We start from the raw sequence: 16236 nt of genomic DNA on the forward strand, positions 1-16236 counted from the left end.
GTAATATTATTTGTGGTAAATATGACAGATTCAAAAAAATGTGCTAATATATTTTATCTTTTAATTCAGCATTTTCTTCACAGTCTCTTAACAAAAATCATCACATGTCATCTACAAGTGAGGCTGTCCCTCCTCCAACTCTGACCCAAAACCAAGCCTTTTCTCTCCCTCCTGGGCATGCTGTCTGCTGTTTCATGGATGGTGGAGTGGGGCTTTATGACATGGGAGCCAAGAAGTGGGATTTTCTTAGAGATTTGGTATGTTTACTCTAATTTCTGATCACTTAAGTAAGACAGGCATAATCTTCAAGTGATGCTTCATTATTATCCCTGGGGACGTACTGACATAGAGAATATAATATGTGATTGGAACCTTTCACAGAGGCAGCAGAAATTTCCATGATGAAGGGTAACACAGATTTGCAGTTACTGCAGTGATGACATTATTTCTTGATAGACATGAACACATGAAGCTGCCTTATACTGAATCAGACCCTTGTTCCATCAGTATTGTCTACTCAGACTGGCAGCAGCTCTCCAGGGTCTCAGGCGGAGGTCTTTCACATCACCTTTTTGCCTAGTCCCTTTAACTGGAGATGCCTGGGATTGAACCTGGGGCCTTCTGCATGCCAAGCATATGCTGTACAACTGAGCTACGGCCCTTCCCATTGGCTGTATCTAGGAATTTCCCGTATCACACATTGTTCTCTGCCCGAATGCATCGCTGGAAACACAGGGAGAATGCTTAATGGATAAGATTTGGAATGTGTGAAACCTCCTTACAAAAATCATTAGTTGCATCCTCAATGTATCTTTTATATTTGCTGTAGTGTTTTAAAAAAACAAAAGATTTAGAAAGCTGTAGTAGAGATGTCATCAGATATAATTTTCCCTTGAACTGATGTGAGGAGTAAAGAGCTGTCATAATGGGGTTTACCTCTGTTGTTCTAGGGCAGTGGTCGGCAAACTGTGGCTCGCGAGCCGCATGCGGCTCTTTGGTCCCTAGAGTGCGGCTCTGCCACAAATGAACACGTGCGGGCGCATCGGTTGGTCGGGTGACGGGAAAATAAAATTTTTAAAAAGCACCCTTTAAGCCAAAAGGCAAGTCCCAGTTCAAACGGAAAGCCCGGGCAAGCGGGTCACGAGCTCTATGGAAGCCGCCCCGCCCCCTCATCGGGGATTGGTTCTTAGCTCTTCAGGGACAGAGCTTTCTTCTCCCGCCTATGGGAGTTAGTGGGGAGAGGGTGAATGGCATCTCCCCGCTCCCTCCCCTCTCTTCAGTAGAAGAGAAAAAAAATACTACGCCGTGCTTCTCAACCAAGCCTGGGTGCCTCGCCGTCTGGCTTTCCTGAGCCTGCGACGGTTTGAAAGGCAGGCAGGCGCTCCAATCAGGCCGCCCCCCCCCAGGCTCCGAGTGCCCAAAGGTAAGCGCGCTCGCTGCGGTGCTGAATGAAAGCCGCCGCCGCAGCAGCGGGCAGGGAAAGGCGGGCTAGACGGCCATGCCAGCAAGTTAGGCTGCTGGCGCCTCCTACTGCTGCTCCTGCTGCTGAAGGGGCTGGAGATGGGCACTCAGAGGCGCCATCACGTGTTTTTCTCCTTGGAGTGAGACAGAGTGTCGGCAGCGGTGGCAGCTGGAGGGGGCTGGATTCATAAACACAGACTCCGCCGCTTGTTTTGGTTTGGGGGCTGTGGAGAGAGAAAAAAAAGTCGGCGGAGCGGCGGCTCCTGCATCCGCCTGGGGGGAGGCATGAGCCAAGGTCCGCGGCCGCCTCGCCCGCCCTCACTCTGGAGCGCACGAGGAGGACAGGGCGCTGCCGCCGCTGCCCTCCAAGACTTTCCCGGCTGGAATGAAGAAGAGAAGGAGGAGAAAGCAGCGCCGGCAGCCGCAGCAGCACCCCCCCCCCCCGAGGATGTCCCTTCTTCCCACCCACCTGGGCAGCGTCTCCTCTCCCCGGCTACCGCTCTGGAAGCTGCCTGCTGACGTTTGGTGTGGAAATGGCACTTTTCTCTCCCTAGCCCCTATATAGTTTAAGTTTAAGAAATTTGGCTCTCAAACGAAGTCTCACTCGTTGTACTGTTGATATTTGGCTCTGTTAGACTAATGAGTTTGCCGACCACTGTTCTAGGGACATGTTGAAACCATCTTTGATTGTAAATTCAAACCTGATAATCCTGACCTACTGGCTACAGCATCATTTGATGGGACAATAAAAGTGTGGGATATAAATACTTTAACAGCCGTCTACACCTCTCCCGGTAATGAAGGAGTCATATATTCCCTTTCATGGGCTCCAGGTGAGAAATTTATTTGCCTTAATAATTTCATAGTAATTTCTGTATATAAAAGATAACACTGAAAACGGGTTATAGGTTTTTTGTTGTTTGGAATGGTAAATCACCATTTGGTGCATGTATGGTGATTCTGTACAAGCATCAACTTTTTTAAAAGCGTGTTTCTGTTCATTAAGTTTGCAATATGAGAAGCCCAGAGAAACAGAATAAATAATGTACAACAGTGAATATTTGCGATAAATGTTAGAAGATAAATTAATATGAATGTGCTTGTCTGATTCATACCGGTTGCTCCAGCTTCGGTTAGTGTCAAGTTTGGCTTACAGCGGTGCAGAATTTTCATTTCTGTATTACTGAATAGAACTTGCATGAAAATGCTAAATAGCTGCACTTTGACAGCTGCTGGCTTAAAACTGGTGCCTCTCGGTAAGGACAAAGAGAAGTCCTTGCTAAGTAATAATATACAACCAGTGTCATGTAATGAGAAAGGACAGGCCTCCTGTTATATCATTATGAACAAGGAGCAGTGAATGTACTTAGCACATTTTGTGAAAGGAAGCAGAGAAAACTGGAAACCTTAACTTGCTTCATGGTGTTAAAGTGGGATGTGAAACGGAATAATTGGCAAGCAGGAGAGCAAGGTGTTCTTCACATTGTAAATCTGCTGTGAAACAAAAATCAGAACATCGAGGGAGTCTAATAGAACAGTGTGTGTGTGTGGTGGTGGGGGGTTACGATGTTGTGTTTTCAGTGCTAGAAAGTCTTTAAAATATATTACCGGTCATAGCCTTTGGGATAGCAAAGGATGTATGTGTACATAGCTAGCCTCCTATCTCTCTCTCTCTCTTTTATTTAACAAATGCCTTCCTAAAGGAGACTTGAACTGCATAGCTGGTGGAACTTCCAGAAATGGCGGTTTCATCTGGGATGTCTCACGGGGCAAAATGATAACACGTTTCAGTGAGGTAAGATGAGTTCGTTTTGTTTTAGTTCTTATAAATGAGACTCTAGCTCCAGTTAATGGTGGTTCAGGGAAATGTTCAGTCAGTGTGTTTACTGATAACCTATTTCCTCAAAGAGCACTAAATAGAAGAGTAGTGTGAGCTACAATTGTACAGTAAAAACTAGGGATGACCAAAATGGGACACGTTTTGCGAACACTTCAGTCAGCCGCAAAAAGCAACCTACCTCTTTCAGGGATTGTGGCGACTGTGTTCACAGTGAGGGCAGTGCTGACCCAGGAAGCGCTGCAGACTCTCTCCTAATAGGCTATATGATATCGTCCCACAATCAAATATGATGGGCTGTTGTGGTGTCATGGCATTATGATGCTCACTGGGTGATCCCAGATAGGCTGGCGTCCCTATTTCTAGCAAGAAGAAAATACGGTTTTTCTAAAAAAAAAAAAAAAAAAACAGTGCTGAAGAAGCTATTGTGTGAGGAATACAAAAGGCAGCAAAAATGCCAACGTGATCAAGGGTATTTTTTGTCAGTATGTTTGTAGCATTGCAGCCTCCAACCCCCAAAGGCACTCCTTTTATGCTGAAAATGTTCACCGGAAAGCATTCGATACTATCTTACTTAAAAACTAGCTTTGCAGGCAGGCTGGAATCTACCGCCCTGAGATTTTCTCAGAAATACCACTATGAAGAGTAAGATCTATGCATAGTAACATTCAGTAAGACAATCCAAAGCCTGAGATTTAGAAGGGTTCAAATACATTTTCTGTATGTATACTCATTTTTTTCCTTAAGTTTTCATTTTAGGAGGTGTTGTTTTAGAATTCCTAAACCGATCTCTTAATCGGTTTAGTAATCTAGGCTTGATCCTAGAGTACTTTAAGAAACTTTGGAGTAAGCCTTGCTTGGTCCTGGAGTACTTTAAGAAACTTAATTTGAATTTATTGTGAGCCATTCTGAAGCCCTCTTGGAGGCATATGGTAACATATGACTTCCCAAATAACAATTTTGGAATTGGGCATAAGTGCATTTTAAATTGAAAACCCAAAGCATTACATGTGTGTATGGGATGGCATTTTCCTTGTAAATTGCTCTCATGTCTAATTCATTGCAAGTAACCAGTACTTCCTGAAAACTGGGGCCTGTAAGAAATCACAAGGGTGGGTATTTGGGGGTGGGGGAAAGTCTCTTCCTCTAGGATTGTGCAAGCTCTCTGGGGGTTGAACAGGCTTATCCTTCTCCCTTTTTATTTTCACTGACACATCTCTTCACATCCCATGTCTTCTGAAGCATTTTGAATCTTCATCAGGCTGTTTTGTTGTATTCCCCCTCTTTTGATATACAAAGCCATGTTTTTCTGTACACCTGGAAAGTCCTCCAAGTATGAAGAAGCCCTGCCTTGTCTGTGGGTGGCTCTGCCAACTCCAGGTCGGGAAATTCCTGGAGATTTATGGCCGGAGCCTGAGGAGGGTGGGGTTTGAGGAGGGAAAGGACCTCAGCAGGGTATAATGCCATAGAGTCCACCCTCCAAAGTAGCCATTTCCTCCAGGGGAACTGACCTCTGTAGCCTGGAGTTCAGTTGAAATTCCAGGAGATCTCCAGACCCCACCTGGAGGCTGGCAACCTGCTCTGTTGTGATGTTTTTGTTGTTAGCCCTCAACTGTCAAGTTTATTATTAAATACAATGATACTAATTACATAGTTTCACATTTGTGTTATAATGATATGTGGTTTCCTATCCATACATTAATGATATGAATATTCAATTTCCCACAGCTTGTCCACACCACTCCTGTTAAGTAGCAAGTGCTTTCCTAAACTACCAAGTTCACAGAGTACATGTTGTCTTATTTGTGTATGCAGTTAAAATTAATTTTTGAATTTAAGTTAGCTTAGTTCTATTGATTTTCATGGGCTCATTTAATGAGAGAGCCAGAATGAGTAGCTACCCTACTCAGCCAGCGTGGTGTAATGGTTAAGAGCGGTGGAGTCTGATCTGGAGAACCGGGTTTGATTCCCCACTCCTCCACATGAGCGGTGGAGGCTAATCTGGTGAACGGGATTTGTTTCCCCACACCTACACGTGAAGCCAGCTGGGTGACCTTGGGCAAAGTCACATTCCCTCAGCCCCCACCTACCTCACAGGGTGTCTGTTGTGAGGAGGGGAAGGTGATTGTAAGCCGGTTTGAGTCTCCCTGAAGTGGTAGAGAAAGTCAGCATATAAAAACCAACTCTTCTTCTACCCTGGACCCCACAAAAATTAGGGTCTCCACTATATCATAAAGTCAAAAGACTGAAGACCCAGACCAAAATATTTCAAGTATATTTGTCTTTTCTGAAACAACGAAGAATGTTATTTATCCAAGCTAATTTTAGAAACCGATGGCATCAGACACTAGATTTCCCCGTCCCCCCCCCCCAATTTAAAATGCAGGGTTGGATACTTCTGCTCGTGCAAAGAGGGGACATTTCCACCTTATTGCTGTAATCCCATACCACATCTCAGACCAGTCCTGTATTTTCAGAGCCTCATGCAGTTTTCTTGGTCTTTAGGTAGCTGCAGCTTAATGAGAAGATGGCAAAGATCTGTTTCCACATACAGTTCTCTGGATCCAAGCCACAAAATTTGCAATAACAAAAAAACTCATAAAGTTGAATTCAACTATTGAAATGAGCTAAGGGGAGTGTGTTCTGACCCAGGCTAGCCCAATCTCGTCAAATCTCAAAAGCTGAGCAGCTCGACCCTAGTTAATATTTGAATGGGAGACCACCAAAGAAGTCCAAGACTTCTATGCAGAGGCCAACAATGACAAACCACCTCTGTTTGTGCCTTGCCTTGAAAACCCTGCAGGGTCACCATAAGTCAGCTGCAACTTGATGGCCCTTTCCACCACCACCAAGGGGAATGTTGTAACATTTTGGAAGTCCCATGTTTAGAACCACTGGGTCTACCACCATATGTTGTCTGACCCCAATGGTACTTAATTATGTGTACTTCACTGGTTGTAGAATGGGATTATAGATATTGCCTCAGTTCTGAGCTGAACCACCCTTCATGTCACATAGCTAGAGTTTTAGTTCATTAGGCTTCTTGTTGACCAATTAAAGTATGCATATATACAAATGGCCAAGATTGCTGTTCCCCAAAGAGGCCATGCTCTGCTGTAGTTGAGAGAAGTGTGGGGTGGGGGGAGTACGTATATATACCAAATTTGAAGACTGGTAGAAAACACAGATGAATTATTCTAGGAAATAAATGCCACAGAACAGTGAATAAGAGAAAAAAAGAGGTGAATTATTTCTTATTGATAGCATTTTGCCTTTTTTGAAGCATGGAAAGAGTGGCATCTTCTGCATTGCATGGAGTCATAAAGATTCCAAAAGGATAGCAACCTGCAGTGGTGATGGATTCTGGTGAGTTTCTATTTTAAGATGATCAGTACTGTCTATTAAAAGTGATCTTTATTATCGATTGAAGGCACTCTTTACTATAATTTTGGTAGAAGTATTTGTTAATTCTTTGATGATCTAAGAAAAATTGATTTCAACACAGGTATTAACAAAGTGTTATATATTCCAGCAAATAACAGGGAAGTGACTTGCAGCATAATCCAATGCAGAGTTACTCCAGTTTAAGCCCATTTAAATCAGTGGGCTTAGACTGGAGCAACTCTCTTTAGGATTGCGCTGTTAGTTGTGTCCCTGTAACAAAAACAACCAAAAAACCATGCACATACACACATACCTCATTAAGGTTAGAAGACCTAATTCTGAATTGCCTTTCTTTGTTTAGACAGGTTTATGCTTCAGAAGGTGGAGATGTATTGTGTATTCCCTCGAGGAAGGTTACATCAGACATCACACTTTTACTAAAAAAAATTAGGGGTACCATGTAGGGGGAAAGTATTCAACCCACATGAAGGTTATTGTGTGTGCAGGCATAGGCTGCATCTTCCCAGCATGTGTACTTTGCATGGAAAATAGATGTGTATGATTGTTATTCATAGGGTTTCATTCATAGGGTCGCCATGGGTCGGAAGCAACTTGACGGCACTTAACACACACACACACACACACGATTGTTATAGATATATGACTATACACAGGCATGCTTCACAAGGAAACCATTTTACCCCTGCATAGCAGCCTGTAAGGTTGAGTAGCAAGGAAATCCTTTTGGAGGAAAAAAGACTTTTAGGAAGGAATAACAGGGGCAAAGAAATCTTAAAAGAAAATAATTTCTCCAAATTTATATCATATCTGGAGCAAAGTGCTCCTGGTACAAAATGCCAGCCCTCAGTAGCTGAGACATTATCACTTCTTTGCATTGTGTGGGTGGACCCTAAACATTTATTTGGTTCTGGATTTTATTGCCTATGTAATGGTCTCACTATCATTACGCAGACCATTACAGAAAGGCATAAATGCCAATGTCTGGCGGGTCTCTGTGGTCTCCTTTCTTGGTGTCCCGGGAAAATCTGGAATATCACTTTTGAAAATATATGAGTGTATATTTGGTGGAGAATGATCACAATGGGTAGCCATGTAAGTCTGTAGCAATAGAAAAGAGCAAGAGTCCAGTAGCATCTTAAAGACTAACAAAACCTTTGGCAGGGTATGAGCTTTTATGAGTCACATCTCACTTCTTACGATGCTGGGCATTGGAAGAAGTGAGCTGTGATTCACGAAATCTCATACCCTGTCAGAAATTTTGTTAGTCTTTAAGGTGCTACTGGACTCTTGCTCTTTTCTCTTGGTGGAGAATGACTATGATATTGCCAGTAAAAGCAAAAGGGACTAACCCAAAGGTGCAATGAGAATATCATTTTAATACATTCCTTACAGTTATCTAGTGTGTTTTATGCTTGTATAGTTCTTCCACTGTGAAAGAGTGCAAGGAAGACAATCCACGAAAAAACCTTAACTGGTATAAACCATGCACTAACATTCTTTATTATATTTTTTCTGTAGTAATACGGTGTTCTTTTAGTGGCATAGCTTAGAGGAGAACTACATGTTAGTGTTTTTAAAGAGTTGGGTCCAGGTTCCTCAGACCCATGTCAGCTTCCTCGCAACCACATAGCAGCTACAGGGAATGATGTCTTGAAAAGAGGAAGACCCCAAACAGGTTTGGAACACCACTGCATGGTGAGGGGAGAAAGGGCTCCTGCCTCCCCCTTGAAGCTGTTTTCCCACAAAGAAATAGTGCTGGGAGGGAATTATTTTTCCATTTTTGCTGCTGCATGTGGAGTATTCTGTGCATATGGAGCAGAACAAATGGGAAAATAACTCCAGTGCTGTTTCTGCATGGGGCTATGGCTTGGCGGGGAAGCAGGAGCCTTTCCTCCCCCAGGGCAGTGTTCCAAGCCTGTTTGTCTCTCTGTCTCTCTGTAGTTTGGCCCTTAGTAGCAGCACATAGCATATGTACAGAATACCCTAGGTTCAGGCATCTCCAGTTTGGAAGAATCTCATATCTGCCTGATGCCTTCTGACTACCAGTCACAACAGATAATGCTGGACCATATGAACCAAGAGTCTGCCACAAGGAAATTTCACACATTTATATATGTATACAGTCACATGTCCTATGATATTTCTGAACTATATGTGTACAAAAATGCTTTGTAATATATATGAGAATCAGTATATCTAATTCTAAAAATGGTCAGATCTGTGGATTTTTAAATCCAGAGATTGGAGCCATGAACAGACAAGATAGATCTTTTTGGAGGGGGAAGCCCTAGGTTTGAAAAAACACCCTAGATTTGAAGACAGACAGAACCGGGGTGTGTGTGTTAAAAAAAACACCAAATAATAGAAGCAGCACCTGTAGCTTTAAAAAACAAGTTCCCTCAGTGGTCATTGCTAGGCAACCACAGCAGTAGTGCCAACCTATATGCCTTGGTTATTTTCTGTCAATGAAAGGCAGGGAGAGGGAGCAAAGTTTTTTCCAGGCTGTTTTGGACTATGAGGGACTAGGCTGGCAGCAACCACTGAGCGACTTGCTACCACACAACTTGCATGACTTATCAATGACTGGCTGTTTGTCATTGTTCATCAGCAGCTGTCCCATGGAATTCAATGTGGTGTAGTGGTTACAGTTTCAGGCTAGGATATGGGAGACCCAGGATCAAATCCCCCCTCTGCCATGGAAGCTCACTGGGTGACCTTGGGCCAGTCACATACCTTCAGCCTCACTTACTTCACAGGTTATTGTGAGTATAAAAGGGAGGCAAGGCAAATGAAGTAAGCCGATTTGGGTCCCCATTGTGGAACTAGACAAGATATAAATGAAGTAAATAATTAAGATCAGAGGCAGATAAAAGGTTGTTAAGTGTGAAGTAGAGAAGGATGCAGGAAAAGGCAAGGATATGGGGGTTTCCAGGAGGAGGGAAAGAGGAAATAGTAGGAAAGGGGAAAATGAGGTGTTCCCTTCCAGTCCCAGGTTCACCACTGGGACTGGGACTGTGCAAATGGGCCATATTGGGCCAAATTTGGTTGGCTGGTAGGTGGGAAGGAGAGAAATCAGCAGGACAAGGGAAGGAGGAACTAGTGGGGCAGAGGGAAATGAGACGTTCTCTTGCAAGTCTTTGCAGGTACCCTGCTTGTTTAATATAATCCGTTTCTGAGCTTGGCTCCAAATAGCCCCCTGCGCAAGCACAGAAATATAGTGAAAATGTTTAGTGGTGCATGGCTCTTCCCAGTTGATTAGATTTTTTTCTTGGATTTTAATACACACGTAATTCCCCACTGCGGAGTCAGTCACATAAGCTAGAAATGTATTGTGTGTAACTAGGGAATTGTTAAATATATATTACATCTTTGGGTTGATTCCTTTTGCTTTCTATTGTTGATGGTGTACCATCCCTCCCCCATTCTTCCCTATTTTCCAGAAAGCTGCTGCTGTTAAATAAATGAAATTACTTTAATGCTTGTAGTCTAAATGATTTGAGAACTTCTGGCTTATGTTTCCATATTGCAATTTATTCAGTATTATTCGGACCATTGATGGCAAAGTTCTCCACAAGTACAAACATCCAGCTGCAGTTTTTGGCTGTGATTGGAGTCAAAACAATAAGTGAGTAACGGTTCCGTATAATTGTCATACAATTTACCCCTAGCCTCAAAGAATAAAAAGTAAGGCAAGCTTGTTTTAAAATTGAGGTAACTTACAAAGGACAATTTGCTTGGGTTTAGGCCTGCTTGATGGTATAATTACCTCCTTGAATAGCTTGACAGTATTGAGAGTAGTGAGAGATCCAAACATCTTAGGAAAGTTTGGTTGACGATTATCACCCATCTAAATTTTCATTATGACGTTAACTCATAGAGTAATACTGTGATCAGAATGGCAGTGGAGAGGTGAGAGAGGTAGTTTGAAAAGTTGATTGAACCTAGGGATCCTACTGTCATTGCAGTTAATTGACGAAAGCGATACTTCTAAACCATTTAGTGATCTGCAAACCAATTTAATCTCTGCTCCAGGATTGTCTGTCAGTATATTCAACTACTGTAGCCCCGTGGCGCAGAGTGGTAAGCTGCAGTACTGCAGCCAAAAGCTCCGCTCACAACCTGTTTGATCCCGATGGAAGTCGGTTTCAGGTAGCCCGCTCAAGGTTGACTCAGCCTTCTGAAGTCAGTAAAATGAGTACCCAGCTTGCTGGGGGTAAGGTGTAAATGACTGGGGAAGGCAATGGCAAACCACCCCATAAACATAGTCTGCCTAGTAAACGTCGGTATATGATGTCACCCCATGGGTCAGTAATGACCCGGTGCTTGCACAGGGGACTAACTTTACCTTTTACATTCAACTAAAGCTAAACATTAAAATTTGTACTGGAAGCTTTTGGGGCATCAGACAGGCCAAATATCCTTATTTGAATGCCCACCCCCTCAGAGGTTTTCCACACTTCCATAGTTACTTGATAAAACTGTGCTAAAAACAAAGCTTGCTTTGAATGTCATTCCACAGATGTGGAATGTGAATTGGGAACTGTTTCCATGTTAATTTTAACAGTGTACAATAGATTTTTTCCAAGTTCTGGTATGTGTTAAATAGGTTTTTTTTTATTAAAACCTTGCATATGCTTGAATAGTTAATTCCCATGCATTATGAATTATAATTTTTAACAATTCATTGTTTCTGAGTAGATTTATTTCCAAAAAATTTGGAAACCTATTTATTGCTAAAAGTATGTGCTGAAGACATTTTCTAGTGAAGTATTTTTTCAGAGAATCGTTTGAAATGAAATCTTAGGAAACATGTGCTGTAACTAAAGCCTTGAAAAGTTATACCTATTCTGGGCCTTATTTCAGAAATAATACAGATGGTGGGCACATCATAAAATAACTGCTGACGGTAAAATAATGTCGAACAAAATAAAAACAGAAGCAATTTACAGTAATGTGTTGCTAAAAGAATATAATAATGAGAGTTGATGCAGCAGTGTAGTCCATGAGTAAATAATGTAGCTCTTCCTCTCTGCCGCCACCCAGAGGGGACTAGGGCATCTGCAGTGCATGTGGCTCAGTGCAAGGGCATCTACAGTTCATTCAGAGGACCCCACGTTTCCCCTGGTAGCTCTAGTCCAGAGGTTCCTAAATGCTCTGAGTCATGGAGCACTTTTCAAAAGCGAAATTCATCATGGAGCACTTTTCAAGAGCGAAATTCGTCACGGAGCACTAATTTTCACCTAGCACCTGTATACTAAACCGAATGACAGTAGTACTAAATGGCAGGTTTAAAAATATTCCTTTTGAGACAGAATTATGTGTATGTGGTTTGAGTCAACACGATACGCTACAGCATGTAATCATAAATTGTTACCTGCATGACAGTCCTCGTTAAAAAACAATTCTTCCCTTGATTGATAAAATGAAATCAAGCCAAGAATTCTCTGTATGCCAGTTTTATGTTGAATGATACTATTCCTGAAGTCACTTTAAAGGTGGCGGAATTTTTGATGGAAGTTGTCAATATTAGGACTGAAGTTTAAAGCATATTTAAATTGAAAATGTATGGACAGTGAATTTTGTGTACTGCTTACGTCATGTTTCTGAGTATATGCCAATAAAGGTCGATTGATTGATTGACAGTAGTATTTTTCTTTCCAATCTCTTCACGGAGCACTAGGAGATGTTTGGGAACCGCTGCTTTGGTTAATAGAGTCAGATCATAGGTGATGTGAAAGACCTCCACTTGAGACTGTGGAGAGCTGCTGCTATCCCAAGTAGACGATACTGGCCCTTATATACCCCAGTGGTATAACTCAATATGAGGCAGCTTTTTGTGTCCTTGTGTGTTTAGAGGAAGAAGTGATATCTTGTGTTTGTATACATGATTTGATTGACATGGAGACCAGGACAAAAAAATTCTGTGCAGTGATTTAGCACCTTCTTTCCTTATATCTGAGCTGTCGCCTCTTAGCACTGACTTCTAGAAGTAATAGCTGCTAACAGCAATTTAGCTGCATCTCTGAGATAATAATTGATGCCGTTAGATGTTTGAAATACAAAAGCAGCGCAAAGGCAGCTTTAAAAATCTGTTTACATTTGTTAATTTTATCATTTTGAAAGGTTAATTTCTAGCTGACGTGCACAATATTCTCCTTTTGCAGAGATATGATAGCCACAGGATGTGAAGATAAAAATGTTCGTGTCTATTACCTAGCAACTAGCTCTGATCAGCCACTGAAAGTGTTCAGTGGGCATACTGCAAAAGTATTTCATGTCAGATGGTCTCCTTTGAGGGAAGGAATACTCTGCAGTGGCTCAGATGATGGGTAAGCATGATTAGGATAAAGTGATACCACCAAGATGAAAAGTACTGGTTTTGATCCATAGCTAATAACTTTAATAAGAGATTTGCCGCATGTGCTGTTGTAGGACGTGAACTGTGGCCAACTTGGCAGAGGTTCAGTTACTTCTCTCTTATATTCATTGTGCATTAAGCCCCTGGTAAATTAAGAGGTAGTTGAGGGAGTAGCCAACACAACGGCAGGCACTAAAAGTTGCATCATCCCCAGTACATCTCAGCTTTCCCACAAGAGTAGGCAACAAATTGGGACAGACTTCCTACTTGCTTGGACGTGAAGGATGGGGGAAAGTTGAGCTCTTTGAGGGGGCATGGATATAGTTTGTTAGCAATACAGGTTTTTATGAGCAGCTGGAAGAGAAGGCCAACATGAGAGAAAAATTATGAGGTTATTTAGATTTTTTAAAAAGATAATTTTATACGCATTGCGTGAAGCCTACAGTGTCGCTAGAGTGTAATCTCCATTAATGGCTATTTGTGCTGGGTTGAAAAATACAACCCTTATCCTAAGTGTAAGAGCCGTGGGCTGTGGGTTCCCCACCCGCCGCTCTTCTGTAGCCTGCAGGGGTCGAGCCAAGGGAGCCTCCTCGGCCTCAGACCATTCGGAGGGAGAATCCGAGTCGACCTCTCCCTCCGAAGAAGCCAGAATCTTGCCGCTGTCAGACGCCAGCACGGAGACTTCTGCCCTTCCTCCTCCCTGGCCTCCGCTCAAGTGGCCTTTATAAAGGCCTGGCTCTCCACCCTCTTTCCCAGGCCCCGCCCCCGAGACCTTATTAGGGCCCTGAGAGCCCTCCCCCGGAAGCAGGCCTTCCTTGCCTGGCCTCTGCTTCTGAGTTACTGCCTGCCCGCCCGGGCCGCACCCCCCCCCCGCCGCCTCTCAGCTGGGCTGCGGGAAGGACTCCTGTGCAGAGAGCTGAGGTGCCGCCACGACCTCGCCCGGGACGCGCCAGTCCAACTGTTAGCTGGGCGGCGGGGAGGTTGCCTTGGAGGCCAGCGGGGGCGGCCCAACTGCCGGGGGGCCCGCCGTCCGACTGCGCTCCTGTTGCGGCCTCTCATGGGCCCTCTCCCGGTGGTCGGCCCCACCCTCCGGTGGCGAGGCGCTGGTCGGCTTCTATCTCCCGGCTCGGCCTGCTGGCCTGGGCCTCCTCGAGGGTCGTCCCTTCCGTCGCCGCTGAGCCTGCCGGGAAGAAAAATCCTGCTGGTAAGGGGTCAGTTCCCTGTTTGCTCCTGGCCCTTCCCGAGCCCTCCCCATCTCCTGTGCCTTATTTGGGGTGATGGGGTCGTTCAGGCCCAGACGGACCAGGTCCAGGTCCGTCTTGGGACACTAAGCATTTTCTCAGCCACATGAGGCCCCTTCTGCCACGAAACTGGGTTTTCCAGTGTAGAGAGTACCTTTATCTGCCACCAGTGTGTTTGTTTCTTTAAAAATTGCCTAGGGCTCTAAATGAGAGCCAGTGTGGTATAGTGGTTTAGGTGTTAGGCTAGAATATGGGAAACCCAAGTTCGAATCCCCACTCTGCCATAGAAACATGCTGGGTGACCTTGGGCCAGTCACACACTCTCAGCCTCGACCCCGGTTAGTATTTGAAGGGGAGACTTCCAAGGAATACCAGGGTCGTGACGTGGAGGCAAGCAATGGCAAACCACCTCTGAACGCCCATTGCCTTGAAAACCCCACCAGGGGTCGCCATAAGTCATCTGTGACTTGATGGCGAAAAAAGAAAAAAAGAGAGTTCTAAATATGGTGTCATCCTGAAAGTCAGGCTACAAGTGACTTTGAATATTAGTATCCTGGTCAAAAAAGAGGGACAAACAGGTGAAAGGTCAAGGTGGAAAGGGGAAAGCTAGAATGTGAAAGGATGAGCATGCAGTTGTGCTACTTGTATTTAATGGGCAGCAGAAAACAGAATAATTGATTCCATATGTTTCAATGGAATGAGGATTTCAACAGATTCTCTGAAATAAGTTGATAATCTTTGGGACCAAAGGAATTCCGTCCGTGGGTGCATTAGAGCTTCTGCAGCTGTGACTACAAAGAGCCACTGCTAAGACAAATGGCCACAGTTATGTGAAGCTGTCCTATTACTTTCTCTGTGATTTATAATGTATTTAACATGACTCACACCATAACACCCAGTGTTACGTACTGTTCTTCTCATGAATTGCATTTGAATTAAGTGTTAATGATAAAATATTTTGCTTCTTACTTGCAGTACTGTTCGAATATGGGATTATACTCAAGATGCTTGTATAAATGTTCTTAGTGGGCATATAGCACCAGTTCGGGGATTGCTGTGGAATTCAGAAATACCTTACTTGCTGATATCGGGCAGCTGGGATTATACAATCAAAGTATGGGACACAAGGGATGGAACTTGTCTGGACACTGTGTATGATCATGGTGCAGATGTCTATGGTAAAAATGTTTTAAAGTTTTTAATTTTTAATTAGCTACAAATTTTCAGTCAATCTTATTTCCCTAAAAAAGTTCCATGCATTAAAACTAATTTTACTAAAATTAATTATGTAGCTGATTTGACTTTAAAACTGTTCTTCTTTTAGGATTAACTTGTCATCCTAGTCGTCCCTTCACGATGGCATCTTGTTCTCGAGATTCCACTGTGAGACTTTGGTCATTAACACCTCTAATAAACCCTCTTCAAATAAATATCTTGGCAGACAGACCATGGGATGAGATTATTGGACATACTGGTGGGTAAATATACAAATATGTGTGCATTGACTTATGTGCAATTGGGTTATCGTTATACCCCCCCCCCCAAAAGCCCCAAATTGAATAGTTACATCAGATTTTTCCACTTGTAAAAAAGGAGGCTACTCTGGGGATAATAAGACCTATATGGACAAAATGCATGTGGGACAGGGGCTGTAATATGATGCATGTCTGCGTTTGGCTGCTGATTAAGTTCCCCCCTCCATTTTGTTTTAATAGACCGTGCAGTGGAAGTCGGTGCTTCTCCTTTGCTATGTGGCAAGGTATCCAGGGATATTAAACAAGAAGTAGACAAACTTACCGGTAATTCTCGAGAGAGAAAACTAAGATGGTTCTCAGAATGTTTATCGGTAAGTTCTAAACAGTGAAAATTGTTGAGCATATGTAATGTAGCTATTTGCATTAGTTCCCTCAAACTCATTAGGCAAATTGTCTTAT

At 43.3% G+C, this 16236-nt stretch overlaps 1 protein-coding gene across 3 annotated transcripts in view; it reads left to right on the plus strand.

The window, feature by feature from the left end:
* The window catches only part of WDR17 (WD repeat domain 17), a 65166-nt gene that overhangs the window by 24450 nt on the left and 24480 nt on the right, over positions 1 to 16236 (plus strand). For 2 of the 3 annotated variants that reach the window (XR_008933504.1, XM_056855253.1), the window contains exons 7-15: positions 70 to 257; positions 2126 to 2294; positions 3165 to 3256; positions 6582 to 6664; positions 10242 to 10328; positions 12868 to 13032; positions 15278 to 15480; positions 15627 to 15776; positions 16018 to 16148. Coding sequence is in view for 2 of the 3 variants with exons in the window: in XM_056855253.1 (XP_056711231.1) it covers positions 70 to 257; positions 2126 to 2294; positions 3165 to 3256; positions 6582 to 6664; positions 10242 to 10328; positions 12868 to 13032; positions 15278 to 15480; positions 15627 to 15776; positions 16018 to 16148 (1268 nt within the window). In the remaining variant the exon portion in view is untranslated. The remainder of the gene's footprint in view (positions 1 to 69; positions 258 to 2125; positions 2295 to 3164; positions 3257 to 6581; positions 6665 to 10241; positions 10329 to 12867; positions 13033 to 15277; positions 15481 to 15626; positions 15777 to 16017; positions 16149 to 16236) is intronic. The other variant, XM_056855254.1, reaches the window with a different exon arrangement.

Source organism: Euleptes europaea, chromosome 9 (genome assembly GCF_029931775.1).
Source record: "Euleptes europaea isolate rEulEur1 chromosome 9, rEulEur1.hap1, whole genome shotgun sequence".
Taxonomy (NCBI): Eukaryota; Metazoa; Chordata; class Lepidosauria; order Squamata; family Sphaerodactylidae; genus Euleptes; species Euleptes europaea.